General features: G+C 36.9%; 2 protein-coding genes across 2 annotated transcripts in view; one reads left to right on the top strand and one right to left on the bottom strand.

Annotated features, from left to right (window-relative positions):
* The window catches only part of CCDC146 (coiled-coil domain containing 146), a 138,771-nt gene that overhangs the window by 94,519 nt on the left and 24,718 nt on the right, over window positions 1-19,534 (bottom strand). The window lies entirely within an intron of this gene.
* FGL2 (fibrinogen like 2) lies at window positions 10,663-14,588 on the top strand. The gene is made up of 2 exons (XM_036246770.1): window positions 10,663-11,358; window positions 13,732-14,588. The coding sequence occupies exons 1-2, from the start codon at window positions 10,746-10,748 to the stop codon at window positions 14,433-14,435; spliced, it is 1,317 nt and encodes a 438-aa protein (XP_036102663.1). The 5' UTR covers window positions 10,663-10,745; the 3' UTR covers window positions 14,436-14,588.

Raw genomic sequence — 19,534 nt, 5'->3', positions numbered from 1 at the left:
AACACTGAAATATTAACACACATGAGGTAAATAAAGGGTGGGGCAAAAGTAGATTTACAGTTGTTTGTATGGAAAATAATATAGTAATTAATAAATCATATCTTTATTCTGCACACTCTGCAGAATCTTTAATTTATGGAATTGATAAACCCTACACTCATTAAATCAACTTTAGACTAAAGGATGTTACACATGTCATTTCTATGAGATAAGATTTTCTATTAAAAAGTTCCTTTCATTCTAAACACTTCCTTTTTCTGCTTTGTAAGTTGGGGATTTTATAGTAGTAGTAGCTAGACAGGTGGGCTAAGAGGCAAAGAAATAAAGCTAATAAAGGAGAGAAACAAGAGGCTTTCTTCTCTGCCCAGGCAGCATATATCCAATATAGCTGTGGTTGTTTACAGACATTATACAACTTTTTTTGGTCTAATTGGCGGGGGGGAATGACTCTAAATGTGGCCATTTCAGAGTCAGCAAAAAAGTGGCTAATGCCATGGCGTACTGGAGGGAATTGAGGAGTTCAGAGGAGTTCAGAAGAGGTCTTGGTGTGCATACTGAACCCCCTCTAAGGCCAAAGCCACTGCCTCTGACCAAATCTGACTCTGGCCTAAAACACGGTGCTCTGCAATTTAATGCTCTACTAAGTGAGGGATATGTCTGTTTTTTACTCTTGCCATCCCCAGGGGTAGGTTCAATAAATGCAAAAGAAGTATTTGTTGAATGAATGAATGCCTACAATGAGGTAGATCAAATCAATCATTTAAAGGACAGTCTGTACTTATGTTTACATATTGATAATTTGCTTTGCTATTATATGGCTTCTAATTAATAATATGTAGAGTAATAAGCACCTGTAAAGAACCTTAAAGACCTCTAATCTGACCTCATAGTACAGATGAGAAAACTAAGGCCAAGTTAAGTGGCTAGATAGTGGAAGATTCCTCACTGAAAAGCAGTGTTCTATGACTACCATTCTAAGGCTCTTTTCTCTCATGTCACACTTTTTTTGAGATGATTGCAGTAATGAATGGAAGTTTATTTTAAATTTATATTTATATGTAATTACACAGCTTGTGTGTCTATTTTGTCATCTTCAACTGCAGTTGTTGAAGTTAAACTTTGTATCAATTGTCAAAACACATGCCATGTCATTTGTACACATAAACATGATCAAAATAATTTTATGTTAAATACACAAGCCAAGAAAAGCTGTGATAAATAATGATGGATACTTTAAAATAAGATAAGGGCCAAGCAATTTTGCATCTGTTGATAATGATCATGAAGTGGTTTCTTCTACTCTGAAAAGTTTTCACTGAAAAGAACAGGAAATGACTCAAATCATAGATATTATCAAACTAAAAGCAGAAAAGGAAATAAACAAGATGTTATACTTTAGAAAGCTCTTCTTAAAATCATGTAAAAATTTTCTTAGAAGAACTTGCATGATGAGCTATCAGTGTATTCAATGTTTGCTATTAACACTGTAATGTTTACCCCATTTCATAAATTTTAGTTACCAACACAGTAGAAATCACCTTTAAATTAACATTTATTGAGAGTTCAGATGCTGACATACATATTTCATAAGATAAACTTGAATCTTTTTTTTTTTTTTATCTTCACCCGAGGACATTTTTGCATTTATCTTCAGATAGAGCAGGAAGGAGAGAGGGAGGAAGGGAGAAAGGAATGAAGAGAGAGAGGGAAACATCGACATGAGAGAGACACACCGAGTGGTTGCCACCCAACCCCAACCGAGGCTGGGGACAAACTGCAACCGAGGTATATGCCCTTAGCGGGAACCAAACCTGGGACTCTCCAGTCTGCAAGCCGATGCTCTAACCGCTGAGCCAAACCGGCCAGGGCTAAAGTCGAATCTTTTTAAAAATGTGTTTCAAAGAGAGTAAGGACAGGCATTTAAAAGACATGCTATTCTTATTAATGAACTTAAATATTAAAATAAATCTTAAGCTAAATTTTGTTTCAATTTATATTTATATAGATTACTGTACCTAACATGTGTATACTATAACATAATGTATATACATGTAATGTTATATATTATGTAAACTAATATTTATATATTATTTTTAAATGCCAAATAAAGACAGACAAAACAAACAATACCTCAAGGAATGCCAGTGGTGAAACAGGCAATACCAAATTAATCATATTAGCTTAGAATGAATGTATAGACAATTCCAAGAATTCAAAGCTATGCATTTTATAATAATATAGTGTCAATCCTCATTATTCATGAGTTCTATATTTACAAATTCACCTACTCATTAAAATTTGTGTGTAATCCCAAGGTAATACCTGTGGGCTTTGGAGATCACTTGCAGACATGTGTAGGTGGTTGAATATTTGAGTAGCCCAACATGCACATTTCCAGCTAAGCTCAAAGAAGGCAACACTCTGTTGTCCTGTTTTAGCTCTCATACTGTAAACAAGTGTCCTTGTTGTGGTGTAAGTATCCATTTTTCATTTTCGAGCTTTTTGTTGGTGATTTCATAGTTTAAAAGGTTTCTGAGCTTAGAGCTCAAGTACTATCTAGTATTCTTGAGTACAAGAAAGTTGTGATGTGCCTTATGGAGAAAACAGTTAGATAAGCTTCCTCTTCTTTTAGACATGAGTTATAGTTCTGTTGGTCATGAGTTCCATGTTAATAAATCAACTATATATATTTTTTTCTATTTTTTACCCTTTTTATTTTATTACTATTATTTTATTTATTTATTTATTTCCTTACCTGAGGTTATTTTTCCATTGATTTTTAGAGAGAGTGGAAGGGAGCAAGGGAGGGAGAGAGAGAAAAAAATCAACATCAATGCAAGAGAGACACATTGATTGGTTGCTTTTTGCATGACCCTGCCTGGAGCTGGGGATTGAACCTGCAACCCAGGTATGTGGCTAGACAGGGAATTGAACTTGCTACCCTTCAGTCCAAGGGGTGATGCTCTAACTGCTGAGCCAGACTAGGGAACCCTTTTTAATTTTTAAATTACAGTTGATATACAATATTATATGTGTTTCAGGGGTATAACCCTGTGATTAGAGAGTTATATTACTTCAAAGTGATCATCCCAATAAATCTAGTACCCATCTGACACCATATATAGTTACTACAATATTATTGACTATATTCCCTATGCTGTAATTTACATTTCCATGACTATTCTGCAACTACCAATTTGTACTTCTACATCCCTTCACCTTTTTCACCTATCCTTCAACCCCTCTCCTGTCTGTCAACTGTCAAAATATTCTCTGTATCTATAAGTCTGTTTCTGTTCTGTTTGTTTGATTTGTTTTTTTAGATTCCACATATGACTGAAATCATCTGGCATTTGTCTTTCTCTCTCTGACTTATTTCACTTAGCATAATACCCTCTAGGTCCATCCACGTTATTGCAAATGGCAAGATTTCATTCTTTTGTGGCCGAATCATACTCCATTGCATATATGCATCACTTCTTTATCCATTTATCTGTTGATGTACATTTAGGTTGTTTCCATATCTTGGCTATTGTAGATAATATTGCAATGAACATAGGGGTGCCAATGTTTTTCAATTTAGTGTTTTGGGTTTCTTTGAATAAATACCCAGAAGTGGAATTGTTGGGTCCTTTGTCTCTTCAGATAGCCTTTGTTTTTAAGTCTATCTTATCAGATATAAGCATTGCTACCCCAGCTTTATTTTGTTTGTTTTGTTTCCATTTTCATAAAATATATTTTCCCTTCCCTTTACTGTCTGTGTCTTTCCATCTGAAGTGAGTCTTGTAAAAAGCAAATGTAAGGGTCTTGTTTTGTTACCCCTTCAGTCACCCTATGTCCATTTGCATTTAAAGAAATTGTTGATAGATATCTATTTATTGTCACTTTATTATTCATTTTTAAAATCATTTTTCCCTATTACTATTAAAGAAGGCCCTTTAATATTTCTTGTAATACTGATTTGGTGGTGATGAACTCCTTTAGTTTTTTTTTCTTGTTTGGAAAGCTCTTTACTTCTCCTTCAACTCTAAATGATAGCCTTGCTGAGTAGGATAGTCTTGGTTGTAGATCCTTGCTTTTTAATCATTTTGATATTTTTTGCCACTCCCTTCTGGCCTGAAATGCTTCTGTTGAGAAATCAGTTGACAGTGTTTTGGGAGCTCCCTTGTAGGTAACTATCTTTCTCTTTGTCTTTAACATTTGGCATTTTAATTATGTGTCTTAGTCTGGGCCTCTCTGTGTTCATCTTGTTTGAGACCCTCTGAGCTTCCTGAATTTCTATGTCTATTTCCTTCACCAGGTTAAGGCATATTGCTGCCATTATTTCTTCAAATAGGTTTTCAATTTCTTGCTCTCTTACTTCTCCTTCTGGCACCCCCATGATGCAAATGTTGGTATGCTTGAAGTTGTCCCACAGGCTCCTTATACTATCCTCATTTTTTTTGGATTCTTTTTCCTTTTTGCTGTTCTAATTGGGTGTTTTCTGCTTTTATCTTTTTTCCCCCTGACTTTCCTAAAATCTCTCAAATGCTTCCTTATCTTTTAAATTGCTGATTTGATTCTCTGCTTCCTCTGTCTGCTGTTGACTCCCTGTAATGTATTCTTCATTTTAGTTAACATATTCTTTATTTCTGATTGGTTCTTTTTATGGTCTCCATGTCCATTTTTATGCTGTTGGAGTTCTCACTAAATTCTTTGAGCATCCTTATAATCATTGTTTTGAACTTTGTATCTGGTAATTTGTTTGCCTCCATTTCATTTAGTTTTTTTTTTTTTCCCCTGGAGACTTCTTCTGTTCTTTCATTTGGGATTTGTTTCTTTGTCACCTCATTTTGGCTGCTTCTCTGTGTTTGTTTCTATGTATTAGGTAGAGCTGCTATGTCTATGTGGTAGAGTGGCCTTGTGTAGTGGGTGTCCTCTCAGGCCTAGTGGTACAGCCTCCCCAGTCACCCAAGCTGGGTGCCCCAGGTGTGCCCCTTGTGTAGGCTGTATGCACTGTCCTGTTGTAGTTGAGCTTTGATTGCTATTGGTGTCACTGGGAGGGATTGACCCCCAGAGGTCCAGAGGCTACAAGGACCAACTGCGACTACAGCAGAGGAACTGCTGTGTAGGGTTCGACCCCATGGAGCAGGGCTTGCTTTAATGGGGCTTTGGTTCCCACAGTGTCTGCCCTTTGAGAATGTTGCTTTTGGAGGTGGTTGGGTTGTAATTGGGCATGTCTGAAGCTATGGAGAGGGTGCACTGGTTCTGGGTCTTCCTGGGAGGTCAGTCACTACCTGTGCCCTGCCTGGGGCCACCTGGCATGAGTTGATCTTCAGGTGGCTGCTACTTGTGCTGGGGTTGGAGGTTCCCTGGGAGAGGCCAAGCTTGGCTGCTGCTAGTGATAGGTCTGAAGCCACTTAACAAGTGGTAAAGATATGCAGAGGTCAGATGCTGTCTGTTTGAGAGATTTTATAAAAGTCTGAAGCACGAGCCAAGAGAGGCTACTTGTATGGAAAAGTTACTAGAAATGGCTTGGGTGGGCCTGCAAGTTGGTTGGGACAGGGTCTCATGGAAGCACTAGTGTTAGCCAGGTTGATGGACACTCAGATACGGCACCCACTGCTTGCTCTGTGATGGGAGGGCTCAGAAAAGGAATAATGTCTTCTGCCTGCTCTTCTGTCTGGGAGAAAACTGCTCCTCCAGTCCTTGTCCTGAAGCCAGACAATTCAACTGCTCTCTGTATATCCTTGGTACCTTTTAAGCTGCTGCCCCAGTGCTGGAGCTCAGAGGGAGTACGTCTGAGTAAGTAAATATGCAGGCCCTTTAAGATGAACACCTGGGACTCCATCAGCCCTCTTGTCTCCCTCAGCCTCAATCCCTGATGGTTTTCAGAGCAAGAGGTTATAGAGACTTCTCTTCCTGGAACTGGAACCCTGGGTTGGGGGTTCTGATGTGGGGCCAGGGACCCCTTGCTCCTCAGGAGGAACCTCTGCAGCCAAGATATCCCTCCCATTTTTTATCTACCACACGGGTGTGGGACCACCCATTCTGCATCTCTGCCCCTTCTCCATGTAGATTTCTAGTCTGAATCTCTTCATTTATGCTAGAGTGGGATACTAGCATGACAGAGCAAAGAAACTACCAACTATTCTAATTTTAACTCAAATCAGGCAATTTTTGATCTCTCTATGGGTTTTATTTTTGTTTAAAGGTCAGGATTTTAACATTCTTTTCATTAAATTTATAATGAACAACTAAGACCTCTAAGGAATATTAAAGTAAATATTGTTTATCAACATTTCAGATCAAGTAGTTAAAAAAAATGAATGTTTTATCACAAAAGCATGCATTCCCTAAAGAATAATCAAAGCCCCCTAAATTTAATAAATCAGCAACTATAAATATGTTAAATTAATAAACATAATATCAGTGAAAGGATCTCAATACTATAAATAACTGTCATTAAACTTACTTCTTTTGGTACAAATAGAGACATACTGTGTTTCCTTAAAAACAACTATATTAGAGGAAATTAAATTTTACTTTTGGAATCAGATCCAAATAAATAAATACAGATTCTCCCTTGAATATACATTGTATAAGGAAAAAAAATAAAGAAGTCTGAATATGTTGTGAATGTGACAAAAGTAATTTTTGTATTAGGCTTATAGAAAAAAATCTTGTTACTTTGAAACTCCACCATATATTGGTGTTAAATAATTTTTTAGACCTGAAAAACAAATCGGTAAATGGGCACAATGTGTCAGTTCTGTGTTGGGGGCAGATCAGTGGATGATAGGAGGAGTCAGGGCAGGTTGTGCACGAGGAAGGAGGCCAAGGTCAAGGTGAGAAGGTGGGAATCCTATACTCTCCAACCTACTGCTCCTTCTCTACTCTCACTGCCTTGACATTACTTCAACCAGAGTCATATTTCACACTTCTCTCTCAACCCTTCCTCCTCTTTTCCTACTTCTCATCACTTATCAGATCCTATGGCTTCTTTCACTCTTTATAATAATGTCTACAACCCCTTTAACACTCCCTCCTGCCACTACATTGACTCACCACTTACTCAGTACCTACCACTACACTGATACCTGTTACCTAGAACACCACTTTCTGCTGGTTGCTAGCAGAAGATTCCTTCCTAAAAATGATTCTAGAAAATAAAAGATTCCTATCGTTAACTAATATTTGAAAAATGCAGCATATATCACTTTCCTCTTGGTCAGCCATATACACATTATTATAAGACTGATATTTTTCAGAGGTGCTTGTCCTGGAACTGTTTTCATAACCCATTCATCAACAAGTCACTCATGTTCCAGAAAATGCATTTTAGGAAACAATGGCTTGGAGTATTTAAATGGCCTCCAAACTGCTCCCCTTGCCTTATCTTTCCCTTTTCCAATGCATCTAGTATTTCACTGATAAATTAATTTATCTGAAATGCTTAACTGATTATAGTAGTCCTTTGCTCAGAAACCTTCAGTGGCTCCCCACTGATCTAAGCAGTGATGAAGCACCAGGCTCTTCATAACATGCTACCAATATGCCTGGCTGTATGGCACAGGAGAAAAAACATGAACTTTGGAATCAGATTCAGGTTCAAGTTCCAACTCTGTATCTTAAATACTGTAAAACCACAGGCAAGTCAATGATTGCTTTGAGCCCTTTCTTTGCTCATCTGCAAGTACAGGCAGTGATTGTAGTGATGAGAGGATGCAATGAGATAGTTTTTGTGAAAGCTTCTTGTAGTAATTGTAGCACAACACTCTCTGGGCCCGCAGATTATCAATCATTGGGAAGGTTGAGCCTCTTTCATGGGGTAGTCACTTAGTGTTTGCCTGTAGTAAGTGACTAATGATTTTCTAAATTGAGAACCCAGAGGACCAGCTATCACTGTCATTAAAAACTGAGTGATAAAGCAGTTCTTCACACTATATTTGGGAACATTTCATGGGTCCTGAAGGAACACGAGCCAGTTCCCACAGCGTATTTAACCTTTTTAGGTGAGACTGTGCCACTGGCCCTTGACTAAGTGGGGAGCACAGGGTCCAAGAATCAGCAGCAATGCTTGGAAAGCAAATCTTGGATTCGAACACATGAAACAAAAGCCTATTATAAGAGTCCGAAAGCTGCTCTTTTGTTAGATTTTAAACTTTTAAGTGTTTCTGATTTATATGATAACCCCATAAGAAGAAAATACAAGGTCCTCAATATGTCTTCCTAAAAAGTAAAATGGATTTTTGTTTGATTTGCTCACTAGTGTAGCTCAAGTGCCTGGAATAGTGTCTTGTATATAAAGGATGCTCAGTTAATACATGATGGATGGATGGATTAATGAATGAATGAATGAACAAATGAAAGAGGTCATGGCTTACATCTTCTATATATTCTAGCATAGGGCTTAGTATATAGAAAATCCTTAATAAATATTTGACTGGCAAAATATATGGATTTATATATACCCTAGCCAGTCAAGAGCATTTAATAATGTACCTTAAACTAAACAGTATTTTGATATATTTCTACTTTATACAATATTATTATATTTTATCTTTATTCTCTTTCTTTTAAAACACTACTTTGGCCCTGGCCAGTTTGGTTCAGCAGTTAGAGCGTTGGCCTATGGACCAGAGAGCCCCGGGTTTGGTTCCAACTAAGGGCACATACCTTGGTTGCAGTTTGTCCCCAAACCCCGTTGGGGTCGTGTAGGTGGCAACTATTCGATGTGTCTCTCTCATGTTGATGTTTCTTTCTCTCTCTCTTCCTCCCCCTCTCCCTCCAGCTCTATCTGAATATAAAAATGCAAAAATGTCCTCAGGTGAGGATAAAAACAAATAAATAACTAAAACATTACTTTGTTTTTTATGTTTCTACTCTATAAAATGTTTTATATAATATATATTATCATCATTCTCTTTCTTTTAAAATTTATCTAATGATTCATTTATTTCTCCCCTCACAACAGAGGAGTGTCACAGCTTGAAAGTGGGTGAGGGGAGAGAAATAAAATAGGAGGTTAAATAGATCTTTTGAGTCAGAAAGTAAAATTTTCTGTATAAAATTTATTTGAATACAGTGAATGACATGAAGAGAAAAACAAATTTTTTAAAGACTGGACGAAGATGGAGGAAAAATGAGGCATAGGGTGTGTAGAACATATTTGACAAATTTGTTTGAAAGGAATGTTACATTTATACACACATTTTTTTCCCTGAAGTACTCCACTCAAAGTTTTTTATAACTATCATTCCTATATGAAGGAATAATAACCAAATTCCTCCTTCACAGTTATAAGAAACAATGTGGAGTAAAGTTAATGATCTATATATCTAATAAGAGGTAGACCCAAGGTGGGGTCCAGGCTTCCCGAGTATTCAGAAGTAAGTACACTTGTGGAATGTAAAGTGAGCCTGACACATTTAGAGAGCCTTTAACTATTTTCTAAATAGTTAAAAAGTATTTTCTAAACCTTAAACTAAACAGTATTTTCTAAATGAATAGGGTAGTTTGGCCGGAATAAAGAAGGTATACAGGAAAGTCATAAGTTAAAGAAATAAATATGAGAGAGGTTACAGAGTACCTTAAGTAATATAATAAAGAATTTGGATTTTTATCCACATCAGTCATTTTGAAATTATTTTTAAAGTGATGAAATTATTTTAAATAAGAAATCTTATGTTAGATGCCAATATGCAAAACAAATATGTTTTATATATTATGTTTTATATAATATTCAAAGGAGGTGTTTTCTCCAATTGAAGCTGTCCCCTCTTTCTGCCCTTGGTCTCTGAGAAGTATGAAAACTAAAAAAAAAAAAAGAAACTGAGAAGTTTGAAAAGTTATGAGTGCTGGGATATTATTCCAAGAGGCATAGAGAGCAGGTGAGTGACCCACGATAGAGGCAGGAATCACAGAAGTGGGGCTACCAGGGATGCCAATGGGAAGGGAAGGCAAAGTTGCTTGGAGACGGAATAATCAGAGCAGAGGCAGGAACAGTTCAGATTTACACTTGGGAAGCTGTGGAAAATGACTACATAATCTCAAAAATGGTGATGGGCAAAGGAGGAGCTGCTGGCTTTGATGAAAGACAATGATGTACTTTTAACTTGTTTTAGTCATTTCCACTGCACGATGTTATAATCAAAGGAATAGAAAGCAGCCCTTTTATTTTATTTTCTTTTTCAGATGGTCCATGGCACAGGTCAGAAAGCTGTACTTTATTAGATTTTTTAAAAAATTTAAGTGCTTAAGATTTCACCTGACTGTCTAACATGAAAATAATTCAATGCCCCATTACTAAAAAGGAAAAAGAACCATTTCCATTGTTGTAAATATTTCTGTTCAGACAGTCTGAATAAATAGCACTTAATTTTTGCATTAAAAATATTTTTTCCCAGTGGAGTTAAGTACAATTAAATGATTTACTTCAAGCATAATTATTTTGAAATCCAAGATTTTTCTTGTGCTTTATAAAATAAATGATGCAAGTAAAAATTGTTCAATATGTGCACTGAACCAATTAATAGCAATTCTGATGAGTATACTTTTGATTGAGAATAAGTAAGAGTTTTTGGCAAACTGAGTTGGATGAGGACAATCTGCTGGCCCCTGAGTTTCTGAAAGTTGTGATGCAAGTGCTCCCGCCCTTTTCTGACAACACAGAAAGCCTGACTCAGGCAGGCAGCTGCCACAGCTCCCACAGCTCCAGCCCTGCCGCTTCCACACTGCCTGCTGGGGTGAGCGTCACCGCAGAGATGAAGCTAGCGACCTGGTGCTGGCTGAGCTCGGCTGTCCTTGCTGCTTACAGTTTTTTGGTTGCCGCAAACAATGTAACAGAAGAAGAAGTTAAAGATGAACCGGCCAAGGACAACTGCCCGTTGAGACTAGAGAGCAGGAAATGCGAGGGAGATGAATGCCCCTACCAGGTGAACCTACCCCCACTGACTATTCAGCTCCCGAAGCAGTTCGGCAGGATCGAGGAGGTGTTCAAAGAAGTCCAGAACCTCAAGGAAATCGTAAATAGCCTGAAGAAATGCTGCCAAGACTGCAAACTGCAGGGTGATGACAACCGGGACCTGGGCAGAGATGGATTGCTATTACCGGGCACAGGAGCCGCGGGAGGGGCTGATGACAACAGTGTTACAGGATTAGAGAGCGAGGTTAACAAGCTGTCCTCTGACCTCAAGAATGCAAAGGAGGACATTGACGTGCTTCAGGGTCGCCTGGAGAGGCTGAATCTTGTAAATATGAACAATATAGAAAATTATGTTGATAGTAAAGTGGCAAATCTAACATCTGTTGTCAATAGTTTGGACGGTAAATGTTCATCTAAGTGTTCCAATCCAGAACAAATACAATCACGTCCAGGTATGTATAATACCATGTTCGTATCATTTGTTCATGACTGTTACATAGCTAGACAATATTTATAAACATTAACCTGAGCAAATCAGTTAAATAAATAAAATAAGCCTTTTATTCATCCAGGTAGTACAGGAAAAACTAGTATCTTTGCAAATGTGTGACCACAGAAATGATATAGTTACAAAAATCATGATTAGTTCTGTATCCATTAGAAAGCATTTTGAAGTTCAGAGATCTTTGCTGATGCCAAAGCTACACATAAACAGAAGTAGAGAAATAGGATTTCTTAAAGTTTTAGTGCATTTAACTTATCTCTTTACTGAAGTGTTTGAAAATAGAGATAAGGCAGTGTTTGCAGTTGTACTCTGTTTCTTGTGATCTACTGCTGACTGCTCCATCTTATGTGGCGGATGGTCTTCTTACACGTTAAAAGACTTTAACAAGTAATCTGCAGTTCATAATCTCAAGTATCTAGTGAAAATGGGAGCTTTTAGAGATGGAATGAAAGCAATTATATGGTTTCATGTGTGTGTAAAACTGTTTGCTTTGAGACCTAGTGACACAAACATTTTAAGGGGAGTTTTGGAATGCTATTAAGGGAAGGAATACATTCTTATTTCTTTCCTTCTTTTACCTTAAACTAGACTTTAAGCATATAAAAGTAGAACCCATCCTCACCATCTAGATTACCTGAATTAACTTTAATAAATATATGTTAAAGATAACAAACCTGCCCGGCTGGTGTGGTTCAGTGAATTGAGCATCGGCCCATGGACCGAGAGGTCTCGGGTTCAAGTTCCGGTTTGATTCCCAGTCAGGGCACATGCCTGGGTTGCGGACTTGATCCCCAGTAGGGGGTGTGCAGGAGGCAGCCGATAGATATTTCTCTCTCACATTGATGTTTCTATCTCTCTCTCCCATCCTCTCTCTCTGAAAAATCAATAAAAACATATTCTAAAAATATTTTTTAAGAAAAGACAACAAACTCAGATGCCTATTCTGCCCATGAACCAGCTGTGGCACTGGTGCCTCCAAACCTTGGCTTTCCATATGAGTTCCTGGGGCCACTGCTGCTGATGGTCTTGTTACACGCTGGAAAGCCATTTCTGCATTAGGAATAGGACTTACCACGGGTGTGAAATTGAAGGGATATGGTGCCCGGGGCAGGGATCGTTTGGAACAAGCACCTCAATGTATGCTTCATCCCCAGGGAATCTGCCAGTGAAGGCAGGTAGGGGTTTCAGGGACCATTGTTGCTAATATAGCAGGCAGCCAGTATCTGAGGTTACCCTACACATTGTAAGGCAGAGAGGTTCATATCTTAGGTGACATCCTTGGGCACACATCAGATTCTGCTGTCTATTTTTTTTACTCAAAGTTTTGGGAAAAATATCCAAATAGATTAGTTTATATTAAACTTACCTTATCTGGCACAAATTTTTATAAAAATTATCTGGGAGTAAATATCTGTATTTTATTCCTGCGGAACCATGTTAACTAATTATTACAGTTATCTTGGAAATAATCACCTGTTACATCTTGCTAGAAACCAAACATATGAAATCTGGCTAAATGCTTTCCTGGATAATAAATTCAGAATAAGAATATTGATATAGTATTGGGGGAAAAAAAATCACTTTTTACTTGAGCTTCTTTATTTAGTGCACAAGCAAGTAAAAGAAATGTGAACATATGATCAATGCTGTACATTAAAATTTTAACACGTCATTTGGAACATATCCTATAAAACTTTTCGACAGTGGAGACTATTAGCCCCTTTAGGTGGAAGGAAATAGAAGCCTATGATTCCTCTATATATGCATGGAATAGGATAGCGAAATTATCTGGCTTTCAGGACCCAGGAATGCAATGGTTACAAGAACAAGCTTTGCAGCCAGCTAGATCTGAGTCCTGACTCTGCCACTTAATGCTTTTGTGAACCTGGGCAAGCCACCGATCCTCTTTGAACATAAATATTCTCACCAGCAGATTTGCAGTAATATCTACATCACAAGGTTCATGTGTAGATTAAGTGTACAAATTATATCAAGCCTTTGGCAGAATACCTACTGAAGGTAGCCCTCACCAAATATTACTAAATTATTAAACTATTATTTTTCTTTCTTTCTTCTTCTTCTTGTTTGTTGTTGATGTCAGTATTGTTACCAACCAAGAGTATGTTGTCTGCTTTGTAACACCAGTTTCTTATTCTGAGGCCTTAGCAAGCATTTGCTAAACAGGTTCAAGTAAGTTTAACAGAGCAAGGTTCCATTATCACCATTGATGGAACCGTCAAACTGCTTTTGTACATACAAACAATTCTTCAGATGCATAGCTTTTAACAAAATCCAATGTCTTTCTTTCCCCCCACTTCAGTTCTACATCTGATATATAATGATTGCTCTGACTACTACACAATAGGCCATAGAAGCAGTGAGACCTACAGAGTTACACCGGATCCCCAAACTAGCTTCGAAGTTTATTGTGATATGGAGACCATGGGGGGAGGCTGGACAGTGCTGCAATCACGTCTCGATGGAAGCATCAACTTCACCAAAACATGGCAAGACTACAAAGCAGGCTTTGGAAACCTCAGAAGAGAATTTTGGCTGGGGAATGATAAAATTCATCTTCTGACCAAGAGTAAGGAGATGATTCTAAGAATAGATCTTGAAGACTTTAATGGTGTCAAACTCTATGCCTTGTATGATCACTTTTATGTGGCCAATGAGTTTCTCAAATACCGCTTACACGTTGGTAACTATAATGGCACAGCTGGAGATGCCTTACGTTTCAGTAAACACTACAACCATGATATGAAGTTTTTTACCACCCCAGATAGAGATAATGATCGATATCCCTCTGGGAACTGTGGGCTCTACTACAGTTCAGGTTGGTGGTTTGATGCATGTCTTTCTGCAAACTTAAATGGCAAATATTATCACCAAAAATACAGAGGTATCCGTAATGGGATTTTCTGGGGCACCTGGCCTGGTATGAGTGAGGCACAGCCTGGTAGCTATAAGTCTTCCTTCAAAAAGGCCAAAATGATGATCAGACCCAAGCATTTCAAGCCATAAATCACTAATGCTCATTCCTCTGAGTATTCATTACCTAATAGGGCAATTAATTCCTTCTCTTACTCCTTTTCCATGGTTACAAATTTATCTCTGAGCAGTGGGTTCTTATGCTACACAGCATTTAAAATAAAGGTAAAAATTATACATTTTAAAGGAGTCCTTTGTTTCTGTTATGCTGTTATGCAAAAGAACACTTGCAAGCACCTGGGAGTATTGAGGATTACATATTTGATTTATAATTATATGAATTTCTATTAATTGAAAAGTTTTCTATTAGTTGTACTATTTGCTATAATTTAAAAATAATTGTTTATTCAGCAGGCTAGATTTTACACAAGTAATTTGTATTTTGGCTATGACAAACACATGTGAGGGTATGCCATTCTTTTTGGGCTATAAAGAGTTATTTGGGTATTTATTTGTGTGTAATTATCCTAATCCTCATTCTGAGTATACTTATCCAATTTATGGCATTTACTTTGGGTCAGAAAGACTCTATAGTGTTTTAGTTCCCAGGCAAATTAATACTGTTCATGAAATGTAAAGTATTTGTCATTTAAAATATTTTAAAATGTAGCATAATGTTACTCCTAAATACATTCAAAAAATTAGTTTAACTGTAAAGACCATGATTTAAAGGTAATTCATTCACAGTTTATAACTCTTTAAATATTTGATGGTAAAAACTGCTGTAACATAAAAATTATCTTCCTTTGCTCTTAATGCCTAATAGTTTTAAAGTTAAGATTGCTCACTTCTGTGCAAGACTACTGGTAAGCGTTCTTTTGGAGAGGTTCGTATGGGGGAAGAATGAAACATTTACTTATAGGCTATAATACTCTGAAAGCCAATTTTACATTCAAAGCAACAGTAGCTTTAAAACTAAGTTTTATAGGACAAATAGATAAATCTATTTATAAAAAGCGTATGAATTTTCAAATAGCATATATTTTAACCCTAACTGGTGTGTTGGTTATTTTACTATCAGAAGATTCAAACACAGCTGGTTATTTTTTAACCAAACCAAAGTATCTAGATCTTTTATAACTCATTAATTAATTCTAGGATGCAAATATTCTACTCAAAAGATTATAAAAAATAATGCATTAAGTTTCATCATTGTAAAAAGGGATCATTTCAGAGAGAACAGCAATATTCTGCTGCATGTTTAAAAATACTCTAGAATAAAATTTGAAATACTCACTATAGTCTATGGCCACACCACCCTGAATGCACCTGATCTCATCTGAAATACTCACTATATGTGAGTCATAGAAATATATTCAATCTTTAATTTCTAGTGGCTGTTTCTACTATAGTAACTAAGATTTCAATATATTCACAAAGATGCATATTTACGCATTATTTGAAAATGATTAAGGAGGATAGTTGCCTTAGGTTACCAAGTTAATTTTTCGAGTATTGCCTTTTACAGAAAATTCTAATAAAAAAGAAGCAAAATATTATTTTAATAATATATAACATACAAAGTTTTAGGTAAACATGAAAATCAAATTATTATGAATATTATTAAAATGTTAAAGAGAAATACAAATAGAATTAAGTTATGACCAAAATGTGATCACTGTAGAACAAAATCTATCATTGTAGATTTCAAAGGCTGTGTATCTAACCAATAGGATACCAAATGTAAATGTTGTAACTGATTTACACTTTATTTCTGTCTGTTGTTTTTTAAAAAACGAACATTTTGATATTATCCAATGTATTTATTATAGATAAGAGCATTTTGATTTACTACATACAATTATTAATATACATATAAGTTTAAGTAAATTTAAATTTCTGTGATAAAAAATGGACTCCTCATAGAATACAGTTCTAAGGAGAAATAGCTCATATAGTGAGTATGCACTGACTAATGGGAACTAGGTATCATTTCAGGAGAATCTAGCATATAACTCATTAGTCCATGTAAATACTCAAAAGCTTGTACTTCTATCTTTCCACCTTATTTCAAAGGATCAAAGTTTTATTTTCTATTATATTTTTATGACATTTTCATAATAAAAAATTCTGTAACATAGAAATTCATTTTTTAAATCATTTCATGCTGCTTATTAAATATTTTAGATTTTTATAATCTTTAACATGTTGATGGAAGTAGATTATATTTAAGAGAGCTTTTTGCTTTAAGATAACTATTTACTAAAAAAGGTAACTACTAATATACGCTAATGTTCATAAGTGTAGATTTACTATTAACAAATATATTATTTTAGAGTCTTGTCTTGGTTCCATTTTAATGGACAATATTTGATTTCTTAATTAAGACTTTATTTCTGAGCTTTATCATTCTTTGAAAATAGTGACTAAAAGTAGGTCCTTAGAAATTCTGAGTGGAACTGATTCACTCATTGCTGAGAAAAAAAAAATCAAATTTTTCTGATAAGCAGTAATGCTATTAGACACATCCATCTAATAGATAAAGAGCTTAAATATGGCCCTGGCCGGTTTGACTCAGCGGTTAGAGCGTTGGCCTGTGGTCCAGAGAGACCCGGGTTCGGTTCCCACTAAGGGCGCGTACCTCGGTTGCGGTTTGTCCCCGGCCTGGGTTGGTCATGCGGGTGGCAGCCCCTCGATGTGTCCCTTTCACGTCGATGTTTCTCTTGCTCTCTCTTTCTCCCACTCTATCTGAACAAAAAATGGAAAAATGTTCTCTGGTGAGGATAAAAAAAAAAAAAAGCTTAAATATGCAAAGCATAGAAGATATTCTAGTAACAAAATGTGCTGGTCCTTAGGTTTGAATGTCTACCCAAGGAAAGATTTTAAAGGTAAAAGTGATGGGTAATGTCATCACAATAAGCTCCTTTTTATAATTCTTATTTTTCTTTATGTATAAATAAATTTGTTTCATGTCTTATAAAGACCCTGTAAAATAAAAGATTTAATCTTCACCTCTATTTATTTCTTCAATGTGAAAATATTAAACATTATTGACTGTGAAATAATTATATATTTCCTCTTGTCTGAAAAGTTGTATAATGTTTACCTAACCAGACAGTATCTTTGGCTTTTTGAGGACTATAATGAGTACTGTTTTAATAACAGGAAGACAGAGGCAAATACAGGAACACCATTATCTTATTTCCCGCTATTAGAATACTGGTGACACATCTGAAATATAAAAGTGTCAGTTTCAGTTTGAGGCATTCAACTCCATCTCCTGTTTTTCCATCATTAATGTCTTAATGTCGCTGCTCTGGGTTCAGCCCTCGTCAACCCCCTAGGAAAATGCAAATGTTTCTTAATAGGAACCTGGGCTTCCAGTTTCAATCTATTCCCATCTGTCCTCCATACCACTGCCAGAGGGATTATTCAGAAATACAGTTCTGGTCATGTTATTGTCCTGCTTAAAACCTTTCAACAAATCCTCATTTTCTACATATAAAATCTTGCAAATATGCCCCTTCCTGAGCTGGATTTTGCTGCCCTTTCAGTGCCCTTTTCCACTGGGACTCACACCCCTGCCACACTGAATGCCTTGTTGTTGTGCAAACCATGATCTCCTATCCTCATGACTGTGTGCACTATTCCATTGGTTTACACAGAATGCTGAGTTTTATCTTCTCACCCATCCATTAAGAGCTGGGACGCAGGAGCCAGACTTGCTAGGTTTGAATTTGAGCTCCACCATTTGAAAGCTGTGTGATCACATGCAAATCTCACTCTTCTTTGGTCTCTCTAAGTATGAAATAGTGGTAACAAGAGAATTTTCCTGTTAGAGTTATTGAGAGGAGTAAATGAAATAACATATGTAAAGCACTCAGAACATATATATGTAATCACCATCGATCATCCTAAATAGTTATGTCTCCTGGGCAGTCTACGCTGATGACATTAGGAGGAGTTTAGTACCTCTCCTCTTTGGTCCTGTACCACTGTAATATTCCTTAAACATTATATTATTCAACAGTTATCTAGGTTCTACCCTGAGATCAATCTGTCTAGGATGTAAAGGACATTTGAGACAGGTGTGTTGTTACTCAAAGTGGTTCATGAATATGTTACCATAGAGGAAGGGCTACAGTCTAAAGAAGCCAGAATTATAGTTAGGGAAGGAGTGGGTACTTTCAAATCAGAGGACTTGGGAGATGGTATATACAGGTGAGAAGTGACTGAAGCCAGGGGAAAATATGGAAAGATGGGATCACATGTATACTATAGGATTGGGTACGCAAGAGTGGCCAAATTTTAGAAGGGTCTGAGAACTGAGGCAGGTTAGTAAGAAACTAAGAAAATTCTCTGGCAAGTGGAATGAGGAAACTTAGACAAATGGTTAAAAAACTGGCAGGAATAGCTAGCTGAGCAATTAACAGCCAGCTAATAAATCACAAGACCCTATCCTCTCTAACCAAAGATACCTAAGAGCAAATGGTTTAAATCACCTTGGTCAGGGAGAAAGATAACAACAACAACAACAACAACAACAACAACAACTAAAAACAACAAATTAGAGCCAGACTAATCTGAGATAGAGGTAAAATTAACCAGAGAATGACTCCTGACCCCACTAGGCTTATTTTGTTACATTAGCATTCTAATGACACATCTGGAGAGCTAATGAATATTCTGTTGAAATCCTCCCCTGGGTTCTCCCCTAAAATTCCTGCTTATAGAAGATAGATAAAACCCACAGGACAAAGGACACCATGCACACTCTTCTTTGAGCGCCCCCCCCCCCACCTTTCTCAGGTGAGTACTTTGCTTTTATCCTAAACTCTAAGGGTCCCGATGAGACCTGTACCCAGGGGAGCAATGGGTAGTGGTAGCTCGTCCTGGGCTTACCCCATGATCCTGTCTGCAGGGGCCCTTCCTTTGCCTCACTTCCCCAAGCTTTAATACACTTACTCTCATTTTCATCTGGACTCATGTCTTAAAATTTTCCTGCACAAGTCAAGAACCTGGAGGTTGACACGTGAAAGCCCCTAGATCTAGCCAGGGCAGGGCCAGCCTCAACCATGGAAGTAGTCTGGTAGCAGGTGTACATGTCATATAGAGGGTATGGCTATACTGGGCTGGACAGTGACCGTTCTACCTGAGTTTCTAAAGAAAAAAGTATTTTCATACTTCTTATA

Source organism: Molossus molossus, unplaced genomic scaffold (assembly GCF_014108415.1).
Source record: "Molossus molossus isolate mMolMol1 unplaced genomic scaffold, mMolMol1.p scaffold_m16_p_7, whole genome shotgun sequence".
Lineage (NCBI taxonomy): Eukaryota > Metazoa > Chordata > Mammalia > Chiroptera > Molossidae > Molossus > Molossus molossus.
This window is presented reverse-complemented; position numbering and strand designations above follow the sequence as displayed.

What these genes read in the sequence shown, in the direction of transcription:
- FGL2 (XM_036246770.1), top strand. Translation starts at nt 10,746, where the DNA reads ATGAAGCTAGCGACCTGGTGCTGGCTGAGCTCGGCTGTCCTTGCTGCT. An exon ending in ACAAATACAATCACGTCCAG is followed by an intron (nt 11,359 to 13,731) that starts GTATGTATAATA and finishes CCCCCACTTCAG; the next exon opens with TTCTACATCTGATATATAAT.